The sequence below is a fragment of the Chlamydotis macqueenii genome, chromosome 2 (genome assembly GCF_036417535.1).
Source record: "Chlamydotis macqueenii isolate bChlMac1 chromosome 2, bChlMac1.mat, whole genome shotgun sequence".
NCBI lineage: Eukaryota > Metazoa > Chordata > Aves > Otidiformes > Otididae > Chlamydotis > Chlamydotis macqueenii.
In genome coordinates this window covers 60,758,161-60,775,417 of record NC_141557.1, presented here as the reverse complement: position 1 = coordinate 60,775,417, position 17,257 = coordinate 60,758,161, and the positions used below count along the sequence as shown (strand labels likewise).

The window sequence follows — 17,257 nt, the reverse complement described above, 5'->3', positions numbered from 1 at the left end:
ATTGTTTCAGTTTTGAAAGTGGCATGCTATAAAAGCCCCTCCACAACTGAAAAGATGTCTGTATTCAGTGTACAGTGCTACCCTACTGTGTTACTGCTAGAGGAGAAAGGAAGAAGGCCTCTTTCTGCTAGACCTAATCTGAGTTTTCCTGATACACACTGCCAGACAATCCCAAAGATTTTCAGACTTCATCACCTATGAACAGTTATTAAAACCAAAGTAAAATAAAATAGTAACAGCAAGTTTTCCTGCAATAGACTCAAAAAAAAAAAAAAAAAAAAAACAAAAACAAAAACCCAGCCCTGAAACCAAGCATGCAGTATATTGTGTTTGACCAATTTCCCCTTGGTAGATCGGCTGACACAGTCACTAATTCAATCCTGGACAACCTGCGACCTCTTTTGGTCAATGACCAAAATGAGCAAGAGGACAAAAGAAGGCTGAAAAGCCTTGGTGCAGTCACCCATTGGGGCATTAAGCAAACCTGATCTCCCTCCCACCACATCTTTAATTTAATTTCCCGAGGAAAAATCTCTATCTATTCTCACACCATATTCTTCACACGTAAAATCAGGTAATTTTTATCCTGCTGTATACGGTGTCCCTTTCAAGATGGAATCTGAAAAGTAACATTATTGAATAAAGAACGGAGAAAACAAACTGAATAGCTGATTCTAATTATCTTAAAAGATCTGATTTGTAAGAAGTGCAGTTTTTGAGATTCATAGTATCATGGCCAGTACCTTGAGCAATAACTTATATACTCCGCTCAATTATACACTTCAATTTAGACACATGAACAGCTGAATTACCAGAAGGTGAGCCCAAGTGTTAATGATTAAGGGGTTGAAAACAGAGCAGTAATCTGACTCTTATTATTCCCACAGAATAATATATTTGTGTAAGCCAGTATCTGCTAGCATTATTGGTTTTATTTTGTATGAGGATCAGGCTCCTATGGCTGGAACCCCATATATATGTCTATATTTACACGTCATCACCCCCTTCCACATCAGCTTGTAGGAGAGCTTCAGAAAGGATGGTCACAAATTTTGCCAATGCCAGTTCAGATTTTCTCCGTCAAAGTTAAGCCAAGTTAACGGGGGGGGGGGGGTGGTGGTGAAATAAGCCAAGCAGAACAGGGGTGGAATTTGCAGTGGCTATAAACAGAATGCAAACTGGAAAAAAAAAAAAATAAAAAAAAAAAAAAAAACCAAGAAAATAAATGCATTGAGCAAAATCGATGTAGGGTTTCGCTGTTGGGTTTGGTTTTTCTTTTCTTTTCTTTTTTTTTCCCTAGATTTGCAAGGATGTTGCAATGGAAACTTTTCTTGTGGATGGAGGGAAAAGTTTTAAGAGTTCAGAAAATACTTTAAAAGGATAATTAGGGGAGGCACACCCACGAGCCTGGGACAGCACATGGACCGAGTCCTGTGCCAAAGAACAACATCCGTGCAAAGTCTGTGTGTGCATGTGCATGCGTACACATTTCCCCCCATCTTCCCAGGAAATGCGGCTGTCATGTGAGCTGCAAGCCCATCCCAAGGTATGCCCTGAACCTGCGTGCGTGCGTGTGCGTGCGTGTGTGAGCTAAGGCACGCCTCCTCGACGGCTGGGGCTCTCCGTCAGCCCTGAAGCAGACGGCATTGTAGACGGGAGTCCAAAAAAGGGCACTGTGCGCGAGCTCTGGTCGTCTCTTCTCTCCCGGCGCCAAGGAACCACACAGGAGGGCACAGACACGCACACAGAGCACTTTTTCTTGAAACAAAAGGCACAAAACGTACCCCTCTCCCCACAGCCGTGTCTCTTACAGATTATTCCGAAGTAGTGCTCATAAACACCCGACACCGCCGTCGCTGCCGCCCCCCCGCCCCGCCCTCCCAGCCCGTCCGTGACCGAAACCTGGATGTTGCGACGGCCGCCGCGCCGCGCCGCGCCGCGCCGCTCGTTATTCATGGCGCGGGGCGGACCAGTGTCCACGCCGCTATATAGGGCGGGCCGCACTACGCGCGGGGCAGATGGGCGCGGGGTGGTGAGGCGTGGGGCTGCATGGCAGGCGGCACAGAATAAAAAGACGGGAACCTCGCTTTCTTAATTTTTTTTCCCCCTTCTTTATTTTTTTCCTACGTCACCTCCACTCTTTGTCCTTCTTGCTTTTCTGAAGCGTTTTTGGACCACGTTTTCTTCAGACCGTCTGTGCTTGGCTTTTTTTTTGTTGTTTTTTACTTTTACAAGGCGTGGGGTTTTTTGTTGTTTTTTTTTTTTTTGCTTGACTGTTGTGTGTGTGGGGGGGGGGAAAGGTAGTGTCAAGCCAAGTGATTCAGGCGCTCTGCAGGGATGAGGGGGGAGTAAAAGAAGAGAAAAAAAAAAGTTGCCTTTGTTGCTACCGAGTTGCTGCCTTTACGCGATTCGGGGCCGGCAGCTGAAGAGAGGGGCCGGCGTGCGTGTGCGGCAACGCGGCTCTCCTGACCCCAACGCTGGTCGGGGTACGAGCGGCCGGCGGTCCCATTTCCCGCAGCCCCCTCGGCGGCGGCGCGGGCTGTGCGTGCCGCTCAGCTCCCCTCCGCCGCCGGCGGGGCTCTGCCCGTCCTGCTCCCCGGCCAGGGGTGCGCGGGGGCGCCTCCCGGCGGCCCCCCCTCCGCCGGTTGCCATGGTGCCGCGGCCCGGCGTGCTGTGGGCAGTGGCGGCGGCGGCGCTGGTGCTGCTGGCCCGGCGGGCGGCGGCGGCGCTGGCGGGGCCGGTGGTCCGCTGTGAGCCCTGCGACGCGCGGGCGCTGCAGCAGTGCAAGCCCCTACAGCCCGACTGCGCCGAGCGGGTGCGGGAGCCTGGCTGCGGCTGCTGCCTCACCTGCGCCCTGCGCCTGGGGCACCCCTGCGGCATCTACACCGAACGCTGCGGCGCTGGCCTCAGCTGCCAGCCGCGGCAGGAGGAGGCGCGGCCGCTGCAGGCGCTGCTGGAGGGCCGCGGGCTCTGCACCAACGCCACGGCGGGCGGCAAGCTGCGGACCTTCCTCCTGCCGGGGCCGCATGCCGCAGGTAAGGGGGCCGCGCCGCGGGGCGGGGGGCGAGGGCGCCTAACGGGGTCGCCTGCGCGCGCGCGCCTGTCTGCTTGTTCGCTGCTTCGTTGCCTTTTTTTTTATTATTTTTTTTTTTTTTTTTTTAAGTTAAAAGCTAAGTCGCACGCAGCAGGAGTAAGGGTAAGGGTAAGGGTTAGGGGGAGGCGCGCTGCAGCCCTATTTCTCCGGAAGGGCCCCTCGCTCCCTGCCCGGCGCTGCCGACCGGCTGCTGGCCCGAGGGCGCTCCCCGGGCGGCCACGTAGCCGGGGCCGGGATCGTTTTGGAGGAGGGGTGCCTTTGCCGAAGGAAAGTAAGATTTACTTCTTCTGCCTTATTTGTGCATAGATCTGTTTTCTTTTAGCACTAAGAAGTAGCTCCTTGCAAACGAGGCAGAGCTGCTTTTGAAAAAAAAAAAAAATTCAGGGTGGGGGTGTGGGGAGAGATCGCCTGTTGCGGGTGCGTGAGGCTGCAGAGCCTGAGCGGAGAGAGGGTGAAATCCTCGCGATTTATCCCCTGCGTTCCTGGAAAGAGGGTGCGAGAAGACTGGAGAGTGGGCTAACTCCTGTGCTGCAGCATGGCTAAGTCAGGGGAATGCTGAACAGAGAGGGAAGGGAAAAAAAAAGTTAAATATTCCCCTGGGCCGGGAAGGTGCTTATTCAGAACAAAGCGTTTGCCTAGCAGTATGTAAGAGGGCCTTGGTTTTTTACTTGCACTGCAAATAATCTGCACTGCAATCTTTGGTCAAACGAAGCTTTCCCGTACATCTTACATCTCTTGTAAATGACACGTTCACAAAGCAGGTTTTGTTTTGTTTGAAGAGGAAGGGACAGTTGGAAAAAGTTCTGTTAGCACGCACATGTGGAAACTTAAGACAGGGAAACTTGGGATTTAGATCAAGAAAGCACAGTCCCTCTGTGCAAACATTTCGTTAAACTGTTTGCTAACCAACAGCGAGTATGTTAGCATTTATTTACAGAAAAGCGTGTCAAAAGGCTTTCCAGTGTTTGCATTTTTAAAAAGCCAGGAGGTTTTTTTCTGCTAGGTTGCACGGACGCTTTGGCAGGCCTTTTCTTAGCTGAGGAAGTGGCACCAGTGCTCCAGTTAACTGACGGCTATGAGGGTAGGAAATGCCTTATTGTGACTGTTTATGTGCTGCTCCCAAGCTGTAACAATTTTGAATGAGGTAGTCGCTGAAGTTTTAAATCTCCTTGGAACACGGAGCAGCTTCCTTCCTCACATGAACTTGGCTCTGTATATTCATCCTTCACATGGATTGGAAATGAGGGTTGCCTCCTCCGTACTTGAGAGCTGGTGTTGTTTAATGGAGGGGTAGTGCTTTTAGCAGTGATTGTTAGAGGAGAAAGGGGGAGACAGAGCTGCGCTTTGCTGAAAATCTTTGTTTTCCGCCTAAATAGTCAAAATGCTGAGTTCCTGTTTCTGCATTCTTGGCTGAGAAAACTGAAATCAGTAGGAGCTTTGATTCCTTAAAAAGTGCAAAGTAGGATATTTATAGTTCACATTCAAGGAGTGAAGGTTGCAAACATGAGGAGCAAGAAGGAAGAAGGATGCTGAACCTGTGTGGCACATAGTGCCTACCTCCTTGTGAGGACTGCTCCACTTCCAACACTCTCTGGTGCACGCCCTCCCTGAGCAGGGTCACATCACCTCCCTTACACACAGCTGGGTCCTCCATCAGGTGCTACCCTTGGTTGTTCATAGTTCACAGAAATTGCTAGAAATCCGTATGGGGTGGCGTGTGTTACAGTAGCTTCTTAACAGCAACTGTAGTAACAGTTAACAGCTACTTATTTTCCAGTTTAGTTTTTTTGGGAGCACTGAAGTGTTCAGTAATAATGTGCATGTGCAACCCTTCTAATCTGTTTTTTTTTCCAAGAGCAAGTAACTCTTATAGCAGTTTTGTTTCTGTTACAAGGGCGTAAAGCCAACTGGCACCAAGTTTTGTGAAACCGAGTTAATCAGATATGCTTTACAGTTTAAAATGTGGCACTATGACCATTTCCAAGTGAAGTGCTATTGAAACATAATGGGGTCTCTAAACAGAAATGATCAGCCTGGTAATTATTTAATGCACATTATTTTCAACTTATTTTTGGTAAAGGAGGCAAACTAATGAACTGGACAGATTGCAGAAAACCTAGTAGGCATAGTGTTCATATTTAGGAGATTCAGGTTTATAACATTTTATTGTGCCATTTCTTACAAACTTCATTGAAAATGTGGAGGAAAAAAAAAAAAACACTGTTTAAAAACAGGATATTAAACCACCAAAAATGTGTTCAAATACCGCTGAGAGTCTGAGTTAAACCCACAAAAGCCAGAAAATTTAGACTTAAGTCTTAAACTTCCTTAATCCACTTGCACTGGGAGTTGAATTTTCCTGGTCAATTACATCCATTGCCAGCAGCGCCTACACTAAAACCACCAGTACCAAGATGTTAACTCGGATCCCTCCTCCTCATGTTTCTCCCCTGTTCCTGTGTATTAGCAGTGCCACTGCACTGACTGTGTTGAAATATTTCAGAGTCAATGGACTATGTGAACATGGGCTTTCAGGTTTAGCACTGAATTTCTTGTCTTTTGTGGTTTTCCAGTGAGCTATCAAGTACAATTTTAATAAATATTTCCAGGATGTTCCTTGCACATCAGTTATAATTGTGTACTCCCAATATTATTTCCTTTAAAAAAGGCCAGCAGCCAGGGCAGCAACTAGTGGGACTTGGATACTTAGTTGATAGGAATATCCAGACTTTAAAAAATTCCCTGGAGGAAATGCAGCCAGTTACAGTTACACTGCAGGACTCGCCTAAGAGGGAGAAATGCGGTGTAGACAAATACCTCAGAAGGTACAGAAACACTGGGCTTACATATTTTGGAAAAAAAAAAGTGCTTTTCCTGTAGTTTTCTGGGTGGTAGTTTTAAAGATAAGATATTTTTGAAGCTCCTAATGAAAGCAGATGTTTGTCCTTTGACAGCATGACAGAATGAAGGGCTGTTTTTTGTCTGTTGCCTTTAAAATGTATTTTGTACACCTAGAAATATTTCTGATTTTAATAGTGGAAGAATGAAAATGTGCTGTTTTTTCTTTCCTTCCTGTTCTGTATGGTGAATAAAATTAAGACAGAAAAGCTGTTAAAACAGCTAACTAGAACCATGAAACTCAGCGTGGTAGAACTTGTTGCATCAATGCCTCTTTTTAAAGAAAATATATATATATCTATCTCACCTTCCCGGGGAAGACAGAGTCACTCTGCAGCCCTGAGTTCCCCAAGCCAGCCGCGTTTAGCTGAAGTTGATTAAATCAGCCGTGGGTCAGCAGTGCCGGTTGGGGGCGGGGTGTGGGATGAGGCTCGGCGGCTCTGGGGCCGGTGGGGCTGCTGGGGGCTCCCGCTCCCCGGCGGCGCGGAGCTGCCCCCCTACGCCAGCGTGCGGAACTGCAGCGGACAGCCGGCGCCTGAAACCGGGGCGGCGGCGGCTCGGTCGCGAAGTTGGGGTGGCTGGTTCTCGGGTGCTGGGTGCGTGGTGCCGTGGGGTACCTTTCGAGGCTGCCGGGAGCAAGAGGATGCTTCCAATACAAAAGCCTTCGCTTGGCGATGAAGGGGCTGATGCATGCGAAATGCTAAGTTGTTCATCTTTTTATATATCACTATTTTGTAAAGGAATGTTAAGTACATAGACTAATCTACTGGCTTGTTCCAGACGCAGCTGGCAGTTGATTAACATTGTTTCTTCACTACATTTTTTTCTTCTTAAAGGAAATTCCAGTGATTCGGAAGAAGACCCGAGTACCAGCAGCATAGAAAATCAGGCCATCCCAAACTCTCACAGGGTGCCGGATTCCAGATCACATCCACCACACACCAAAATAGATATCATCAGGAAAGTGGAAGCCAAAAATATGCATCGCTATAAAGTGGAATATGATTCACAGAGTACAGATACACTGAATTTCTCGTCTGAATCCAAACAAGAGACTGAATATGTAAGTACTTTTGTAAATGGAAAGATATTTCCCCTTATGTGAGTGTGCTTACATGTGTGTATGTATATGCATGTTGTGCATACAACAAGTTAACTAAATAAACTAAATAACTAAATTATGGCAGTTGTTTTAGCCATTTAGGGCATTCTGGCTGTTTAACTGATAAAACTATTGAATCTGCAAATGCAGACAATCAGCATACCAAGCAGATAATGTTCTGAAAACATGGAGGCCTAACAGAATTATGTTGGATACATGTATGATTTTCACAAACTCATTTATTAGACTTTGAAAGTTCTTGTTCCCCCTGTAATTATCACACATTTGTGTGAGTGGACTTGGGACAAGTTTAATAGTGTCATCATTAAATTTGGTGGCAAACAGCATTATTGGGTTGCATTAATGGAAAAAAGATGCTTCATGTTCAGTGTAGTGGCACTGTGTTCACAATCCACGGTGAAAATCAAGGGAGATAAACTTAGGCTGGATTCAGGATTAGGATCTTGACTGATCAGTCATTGTTTGTGTGACGTGCTGAACACAGCCTCCACTTGCAGTCATCATTTAGTGCCATTGCCTAAATGCAAAGGCTCACACGGGCATGTGAGCTACCATTGCTTTCTGCTGCCTGTGCCCAGTGGCTTTACAGGGCAACTGGAGTGTGGTGAATCTGAGGGGGGAATAATTCCTCTTCCTGAACATCCTGGCTGATAACCTGGTGGCTGTCCTTGTGCCTGTGCCAGATAATCTGAAAAATGTCTGGATATATACACTGGCGTTTCGTCAAAACAATCCTGGTGAAACCAGATGTGGCTTCCCACCTACAAAAGAAGGTTTTGAAACCTATATGAATGAGGTGGAAAGCTGTATCTGAAGAGAGCATGGCCTCCAAGTTAACACGGCAAGGGTGGTGAAGCTGCATGTTTAGTTTGTCACAGATGTCCAGCCATCTAGTAAAAACACTTCAATATCTGCCTTCCAGTGTGTCCTTCTCCCAAAAATGTGAAGTAAACTGCCTACAGTAAAAGAATGAACTTTAGTAGCTCTGAGCAAATAGGATCCTGGTGTTAACTAGGATGAACATTTCACTCATGTGGTATTTGAGCCCCATGAGTAAAGGCACACCAACTTACCGATGCTGCTGGTGTCTATAAGAACCAGAAATAAGTCTATCAGGGACAAGTGCCTTTGTCAGCAAATGCCCCTCTAGCTGTGTCTGCATGTTAACTTTTGATACTGATCTCTCTGACTTCAGAAGCCTGCTTCAAAATCATAATAAAAAAAAAAGCTGTTGGTCTTTTTGTAGGCCTAGGTCAGGACTAAATCTTTGAATGTGTATGATTTGCAGTCAGCGTGTCTGAGCAGTTACGTCTTTTTAAAGAGCTGCCAGTAAGAGCAGCAATTTAAAGTGCATGAGTAGAGCTTGTGAGATTTATACTGAAAGAAAACATGTGAAAGCAGCGAGGAATGTCTTTGCTCACCAGAAAAAAAAAAAAAAAAATCAATGTTAAACTCCAGTCTGTATGCTTTCAGGCACTCACATGAAAGGCATTTTACATGAGCAAACTATTAATATTACCACTTGAAAGTATAAATGCCATTACTTCACTAATTAAAAATTGCACCAAATGAGTCTTTGTGTTGATACAGCAACTTAGATGTTTTAAATGCATGCAGCCATGCAAAGGATTTTTTTGGGGTCTCTGCTGAAGAAGCAGGCTAGTGGATTGAGTCAGTAATGCACCAGACAGGAGTGCAGCTAAGCACAGAGTTTGTAGGCTGTGACTCTTGAATCCCTATCCTGCTGCTAACACTGACTTGCCCTTTGGCAAAACATGAAGTCCTCTGCTCCTGGTTTTCTGACTGTAAAATGTGGCTCATAACACTTTACTCCCTACCCTGAAGGGCTGCAGTGAGAAATAATTAGTTGGCATTTAAGACATGCTCTTAAAAGTGCTTCTGGAAGTTCCTCGCTACATTGTTGTCAGCCTTTTGCAGATGGAGAAAGCAAGGCAAAAAGTCACGCACTTACCTTAGGTGAATGTTGTGTGCAACCGTTCATTTGCATCACTGCATCCGTTTGGTCCAGTTGAAATTGACAGTTGTCCAAAGTTGCAGTATTTTTATATATACATATATGTTATGCTAAACTACTTGTTTTCATTTAAATCACAGAATCAAATGGCATTAGGGAAATTCTACTAAGTGATGTGTTTCCAGTTGCCCACCTTCTTTTCCCATCTGGTGCAAGGCCAGCTTTTCCAAACAAAAGTTATGTTTGATTTACATACTCACTAGGCCTTCCTGTAGGTATATGTGGCTGTGATTTCAACTGGAAATGCCAGTCTGTGTCTCAGCATAGCATAGGGCCTTCAGTGTTTAGAAATAGCTTTATCCTGAATAAAGCAGAAAGTCAGAATTTGTATATGTGAATGGCCTGCCTTTTGACAGGTCCAGCTATCCCTTTTTAATAGATTTCTTTGGGTTTGTGCTTCTTGCCCTTTAAAGATTTATTAACTCTTGTGTGAAAGGCAGCATTTGGGAATGAAGTTTCATCTGTGTTTTCTAAAACATGCTCTTTCACAGGGTCCCTGTCGTAGAGAAATGGAAGACACTTTAAACCACCTAAAGATCCTGAATGTCTTGAGTCCCAGGGGTTTTCATATTCCAAATTGTGACAAGAAGGGGTTCTACAAGAAAAAACAAGTAAGTACAGAGTCTGTATCATTTCAATAAATGCACTTCACTTTTCTGCATCTTTGGTGAAGAGTCTTGCCAGCAAGGTGCATTATGTATCATCTTACAGAGGAACTAGTTCAGTTTTAGGACCTGGTCTGATAGTGGTGAACCTTGTCAAGTGGGGACAGTGTTTTTATTTTCTGTTGGTCATGACAACAGATTCATTTGAGAAACTTCATACCTAATCACACATAGGTTGGCTGGTGTCCTAGATACTAGTGCCCTTTGGTTTAAAAAGAGCAGTGCCTCTGTAATAACCCACAGAGCTAAATGTTGCAGTCACCATATGACTGCAATAGATCAATGCTTTGAATTGTAAATAGCTGCTTGAGAGTTCCTAGAAGAACTGGACTGGCTCATATTACAAAAAGCAACTTGAGAAAGGCATATATCTGTCCTTTATGTGCTACACAGATCGCTTCCAAAATCCAGGTCATGTTATTGTAAAAGCAATATGTCTAGTAGTTACTCTGCAGCAGGGATGGCTTCTCAGCCCTCTTTGGTTCTAGAGTTGTGTCCTTTCTTGACAAATACAGACGTAAGTTGCAGGTATTTATGCTTTAGTTGTGTCAGGTTGAGCTAGGGCAGCATTCTCCATTCAGTGCTGCCCTTGAAGCTCATTCAGGAACTTGGGGAAGTACAAGACGTGCCACGTTCTTTGCTTAGTGTGCACATCCCATCTCATTCCAGTGTTTAATTAGTGACTTGCCTCCAAATGTATTCCTTGGTATAATTCCAAAATTTCCCGAATTCAAAAATTTCTTTAAGATTTTCCTCAAGGCAAACCCTCTATAAGGGCAGATTTTGTTTGTGGACAAATTTTTGTTTGTCTCTCTCTTATTTGAGTTTACACAGGTCAGCCTCTCTATCTCTGGTAACCGAACAAGCAGCTGACTCTGTGTTACTAGCTAATGCCATTCATCGGTTGGAAGTGAGAGGCCAACCTCCAACCAGGCGACCTTATTTTGGGAATAGTATCTTACCATTTTTTGGCTTCCAGCTTTCTTAGAAACAATCTTTCCCTTTTGGGTATTCCCTGGAGCTCTGCGTTAAGATGACAGTGTCAGCTGGGGCATTTACTATAGAGGTGAGGTTTTCAGCCTTCTCTTCTGCTGTCAGCCCAGCATTGACTGCGCTGTCTGATCTTCAGTGCATGCTGCTGAGCTTGTCTACACTCCCCAGGTTTTCCGGAGCAGGTGGTGGCAAGTCCTGAGCAGGGACAGAGAAGCCCGTGTCATTCATGTCCGGCTGCCTGTAAACTAGCAGAGAGCAATGCTCACACCTGGGTCTGCATTTGTGCAGAAAATATGTCGGACTGCTATGCAGAGTGAGGCTGGGACTGTGTTTTGTGCCTGTACCATAAAAGCATTTGCTTATCTACTCTAGAACAGCACATCATTTAACTGCATTCAGCGTACACAAGAGTACTGTAAGCCCTTTTCCTTCTCTGAGTATTACAGAAGACCACAGATTAATATTTACTTTGTTCAGTAGATGTTCTTTTCATCTGTCTTCAGACTCCGAGGTTTTTGCTACATCAGCAAAAAGATAGTGGTTTAAACGCAGTTTCTGGCATGTGTATGTAGTAAACTAGATCCACAGTAAGCACATATTAAAGTGCCTTACTTTAAAGGATGGCTGTACTTTAAAGTGCCGTCATAGTTCTGCCATTTATACAGAAAAAAAAGAAAATATGGAGGAAAAAAATAGGAAAGACAAATAATATGTCTTTGTTCCTAGAAGTTAATTTATGAACAAAAAGCATCAGTACAGAGCAAAGACATGTTTCTGCCTTCCAGGTAGTGTCCGTGCTGCCTGGAGACTTTCAAACTGCTTTAGGAAAAGTTCCTGCACTATGTGCAACAGCCCATCCAGTCAGCAAAGATAGAGGGTTGAAGGATGCTTTCATACCTGGCCAGCCTTGTCAAGCACTGTGCCAATTTACACAAGTCCAGTAATTTCAATGGTAGTTGGAGACAACTTGGGATCTTGTAGGAGATGCCCAAAACTGGACCCCATGTGAGTAGATACGCTATGTGAAGTGCAGCTGGAGTGCTTCTCCTGTAAATGAACCTCAGTCAACCCTGGCAACAGGCCTTCACAGGTAGGGGTTAGAAAGGCAGGCTACTTCTCACACAAACAAAAAAAAATACAAACCAAAAATAATGTATTTGAGTTGCCCTTGTAGAATTAACTCCTAGAAAAAAGCATCAGTTTGAGAAGTGAGTCCTGTCCAGACTGAATTCACTGTCCACATGGGTGACAACTGTGTTTGTTTGGTTTTCTTTTTGGAGCATTAATATGTAGGTCTGATACTTTACGCACTGTGAGCAGGAGGTATCTAGTCTCATTAACAGAATGCTAGACTATTTTATTAATTTTTTTCATTGCTATTAGCAGCATTCCATCTGCTTTTCAATTCTATTCTGTTGTGACAGCAAAATTCAGAGTAATATGTTAGGAAATAGACAGTAAATCCATGAAAAATGAGTGTGAGCAAGGCATTTTTAATTCCAGTAACAGCTGCCAAAATCACTGCCTAGGATGGTGTGATTGTAGGAATCTGATAAATTATGATCACCCTCAAAACCATTAAAACTTTCAGGAGGCACTTCATATGTTAGTATATTCTGCATCCCTGGTCACCTGCCCTTCCAGTCAAGTTGAACGCAGTTATTTTTCAAGACATTTGTGGATATCTAGAAATTGACTTTTCAAGAACAACCATAGGGAGTAATTTGCATATGTGAAACAATTTAAGAACATAAGTTTATCTGTCAGCATATAACATGAAAAACATTTCATGTTTATGAAATGTATAAACACCTTGTGTTTATATATAAACTTTTTAAAAATTAGGCCTATTAAAGTTTTATAATTCTTTGTCTTAATAAATCACACATGTAAGGTTATACTACTCAACTGTGATGTGTAGGTACATTCATGTGGTATACAAACATCATGTGGTTGATACAAACACCTTTCTGCCTCAAGCATAGGAAAAAAAAAAAGGTTTTGATGAAATTACAATTATTATATGGGACAATTACTAGAGTTGCCCCATACTGGAGCCAGACACTCACCTAAATGTGAGCTGGCATCATTCCACTGAAAACAGAGCTGGGCTTGGCGGAAGCCAGAATGGCCCAAGGTATATGTCAATGCTGTCTGCAGTCTGTTCCAGGAGACCACAGTTGTAGCTCCACAGAGACCTCTGGGCTGATCAGGAATTCAATGGGATACCATTGTGGGGCTTTGCTGTGCCCCACAAATGCCTCTGCGGCACTTTTTTTTGTGGAAGGGAGAGGGGCAGGTGGCATGGAAGCTGGCAGCTGGTGTTTCTATCAGAAGTAATTACTGGCTCCGCCGCTTGGGCAGTTTTCCAGCTTTTTGGACTTCTGAAGTCATACAGAAGAGCTGGGCAGAGCCTTGAAATGTATGCAGAATACGAAATTCAGAAGAGTGGAATTTTTTTTTCCCTATGTGAACTGTCCACCACTACTGTAAGGAATGCAACCTAGCTGCTTCAGGATAAAAACATCACTTCTGAATCAGAAGTGCTTTAATATTGACAGCATGACTGAGTAGTACAAAATTGCAGATTGGAAAAGGTAAATTCACAGAGCGTTATTTTAGCTGTAGAATAATCTAACAGTTTTGTTTTCCAAATGGGATGTCTATAAGAAATAAAAAAAATATTAGTACTAGGAAAGGTGTTCCTGCAGATTAACTTCACGTTGTAGTTCATTCTGAAAATTGATTATGCAACTGTAAAAAGCAATCAAAACCTCGAACAACATGAGAACTTTAATTGATCATTTGTTTTGAGAGTGATGCAAGCCTATGAATCAGCGAGAGTTGTGTAATATACTTCATATAGTACTTCTAAAAGGGGAGGCTGTGTTACTAGTACTAGCAGAAGTGTAGTTTTGTTGCTGGAGCACTAGGCTGGCAGCCAAAAGCCCTGTGTTCTAATTTGGGCTCTGTCTGTGCCTGGTCCCTTGGGAAAAACAACTCAAGAACTGCTGCCTCAGTTTCCTTTTCTGTAAAATTTAAATTGTCCAAAGGTTGTTTATTAATTCTGCAGTTTAGAGCATGAAGAATTTAAGTCACTGAATGTTAATACCACTTAAGCTAGAGTCTAGTCCCATTGCCACCAAAATTGAAGGAAAATTTCCCATTGACATCAGTGGACTTTGAGCAGCCATTCATGGAAATCCTGGAGAATACCCAGGATTTCCCTGGGTCAGGGAAAGCCTGACCCTAGTCAGGCTTTTGAGACAATAAACATAAGTTGTAAAACTTGTGTTTAAAGATTTAGTACAGAAAACTAGCCAAACAGGTAACTAGAACTCAAATGCAGCTAACCTTGTAGCTTAGCAAGTTATTAATTTAGCTGTTCTCTCAGTAGATTTGAATTTCTTCAGCCTATCCTAGAATAAACTGATACGTACTTTAAATTTGATCTTATCATCCTGCTGCTGTCCATTTGCCTAGGACCAATGCAGAAGGACTGCAAATTCAGAGAAGAGAAGGCATTGTATTATTTCTGCATTGGGCTTGTTACTCAGAAATATATCACAAGGGTACAGTAATTTGCAGTTAGTGATTAACTTTACTTCATTTGCTCTAAAATAAACTAAACAAGATGGGAACTTGTTCAGAAATTTCTGTCTAATGTGAAAAAAAGATGGGAGCAGATCACAGAAGTTCCTAGTGAAGACTGTCTACCATACTCCATGCTGCCACAAATTAGTTGACTCAGGGGCCAGTATGCTGGTGCAGACTGTCCCAGGAGTGACCCATATTCACAGTTCTGTCCGAAATACCACCCTTTCACCTGAGGTCCTAAACTAGACATAGAAATGGTCAGACACTTTGGGCAGCATGTGAAGGCCAACACTTGCTTGATGTTCTTAATATTTCCTTGCATCCCTGCACCCGGAAAAGATGCTTAGCTTTGTGAAGCACTGCCATAACCACATGGGAGACGGGAACATGCCTGTTAGACTGGAGAACAAGCAGCTGAGTGGTAATGGCAAAGTTTACCTCACTTATGCCCTTGCACCAGCCTGAACCTCTGAAATACTTCGATTGCTGTGAGTGTGATCTCTGAGGCAGCGTTTGCTCTGCTTGCAAGATAGCCTTTACAGTTTTGGCGGCCATAAGTGGCTTCAGTGTAGCCTATCTTCCTTCATGTTGGTGATGCCACAGATGAAACCTCCATCTTTGAAAAGCTAGATATATTTGTGTCACCGCCTCCTTCGTAAGTCTGTCCTGACTAAACAGTCACCTCTGTTAGGATTTGTGGCGAATTCTGTATGACTAAATCTCAAAACTTGAGCTGACATGGAGACTGTGTCTTGGCAATGAGGTTGACCATGGCAAATGTGGTGATATAATCGGTGTCCTGGAGACACATGTCTTTTGAGTGGGTGAAAACTTTGCAGCAGGATCCCAGAAGTTCACAGTATGTAACTGTGTCCAGGGTTGCATACTGAATGCAACCTGCAGCATGTCATCTCCTTCAGTCTAGTTTTTACCATTCTTGGTTCCTTGGGGAGAGTGTTACTGACTTAGTACATACTAGACTTTATTTTATTGCATTATTCTTTCTAAAGAAGTTCAGAGTCATTGCCTATTTACTGGTAGCTTCAGGTTGGTCGACATTGCTGGCAAACTCCACCAGGCAACTTCTAAAGCTGACATAGGTTACAGACTAGTATATGAAGAACCTTATTTAAAGGAAAATATACATGTAAAGTTCTACTACACGTAGCAGTTGTTGAAGTGGTAACTCCATTACAGAAATATTATCTTAATAAATGTAAACTACAGTATTGAAATTCCTCCAGCAAACGGATGCAAGCCAAGGGTGTTTATTGCTGCAATGGCTGTATCTTTGCCAGACCTGTGCTTTAGCATAGAACTTTAACTTTTAACTTTATTTTCCAAAGATGAGTCCCAGTCATCAGCCTGGACTGTTACAAGGAGTCCTGGTATTCAAAGGGGACAACTGTGCTGCCTAATATAACAGGGAGTAGTTCATAAGGCTGTTTTCTGGTACTTCTCAGAGGACTTTTATAATGGAGTAATTAGACACAAAGGGGTTGACAGGCAGAGTATGTAGCTTTTATTGTAATACTTTGTAATGGTAATAGATATTCTGTTTGATTGTGTCGGATATGACCGAGATATGGAGGTGCAACTATCAAATGAGCAGGAATCTCTGCTCTATAATACTTAAGAGTGGAGAAAACAAAAATAATGCTAACTGGGTCTTTTATTCTGTTTCAGTGTCGCCCATCCAAAGGCCGAAAGAGAGGTTACTGCTGGTGTGTGGATAAATACGGACAGCCACTTCCCGGATATGATGGGAAGGGAAAAGGAGATGTCCACTGCTATAACTTGGAAAGCAAATGAGGGCTGGGTGCCAGTTCTTCTGGCATCTGTGCGTGGCCGCCGGACCTCACAGAGACCTTGGAAGGGCTGGGCTAACACTGTGGACTGCGTTGCATGTGGAGTAATGAGCTCTGCCTCCTGCGGTGAATGGCAAGTCGCAGTCTCTGTGGACGCTGCTGCAGCAGCACCCCACCACCGACACATGTTAGGCTGTGTATAGGACATGTAGGGAGCTCTGAATTCCCACATAAATCTGCACTATTTATACCTAAAGAGAGAAAAACAAAAGGCACTTCAGAATGGATTCAGGGAGTCTCCACTGGCTTTTTAAAGAATGGCCTGTGACCAATTTGATTCCGAAATATACTGGTTTTTTATTTTAAAGAATTTATAGATTGGAAGCTTGTAAAAGTATTAAAGAAGCAAAACAAAACAAAAAAAAAATCACAAGGATTTAAAGGTTAAGCTTTTTTTACAGGTCTGATGGGAAACATCTTCACAGGTAAAAAGTTTTACAAAAATATCAAAGAACTTTCTAAAGAAACATATTTCTAAAATAAAGACATGGCTATTTTTTTTCTGTAAAATATATTATGAATATTCTATTAGTCTGTATTTAATATAATTGTTTTTTAATAAACTTTATTTAAATGTAACATATGAATACCAAATACTACACAATAATTCTAGTGTATACTTCCGTATGCAAAGAGAAAGTAAGGGTATGGAATGATTTACAAATATATATCAATCCATATCCACACTGACCTATTCTAGATAATAGAAATGAATTTATGGAGTGAAGGAAGTGTTTCCAGAAGAGACTAAGTTTCGTTATTTGAAGTAACTACAAATACCAAGATAATTCTTTTAAAACTTTAAAAAAAAAAAAAAAAATATTTTATTGGTGTTTCTAACGTACCGTTACTGAATTGTGCCACTGGAAAGGATAACAATTGCACTGAAGTTCTCGGTAAAGCATTCTTCTGTCTGTCTTTCACTTCAGTTTGTGCAGCAGGGCTTACATTTCCTGCTCACACACTAATACAGAATATTAGTAG

General features: G+C 43.3%; 1 protein-coding gene across 1 annotated transcript; it reads left to right on the top strand.

The window, feature by feature from the left end:
* Positions 1–2,067: 2,067 nt before the first annotated feature.
* On the top strand, positions 2,068–16,852 carry IGFBP3 (insulin like growth factor binding protein 3). The gene is made up of 4 exons (XM_086743068.1): positions 2,068–3,035; positions 6,829–7,055; positions 9,642–9,761; positions 16,092–16,852. Exons 1-4 carry the CDS (start codon positions 2,651–2,653, stop codon positions 16,215–16,217), a joined length of 858 nt encoding a protein of 285 aa, XP_086599194.1. The 5' UTR covers positions 2,068–2,650; the 3' UTR covers positions 16,218–16,852.
* Positions 16,853–17,257: the final 405 nt, after the last annotated feature.

What these genes read in the sequence shown, in the direction of transcription:
- IGFBP3 (XM_086743068.1), top strand. Translation starts at nt 2,651, where the DNA reads ATGGTGCCGCGGCCCGGCGTGCTGTGGGCAGTGGCGGCGGCGGCGCTG. An exon ending in CCAAACAAGAGACTGAATAT is followed by an intron (nt 7,056 to 9,641) that starts GTAAGTACTTTT and finishes GCTCTTTCACAG; the next exon opens with GGTCCCTGTCGTAGAGAAAT. An exon ending in GGTTCTACAAGAAAAAACAA is followed by an intron (nt 9,762 to 16,091) that starts GTAAGTACAGAG and finishes ATTCTGTTTCAG; the next exon opens with TGTCGCCCATCCAAAGGCCG.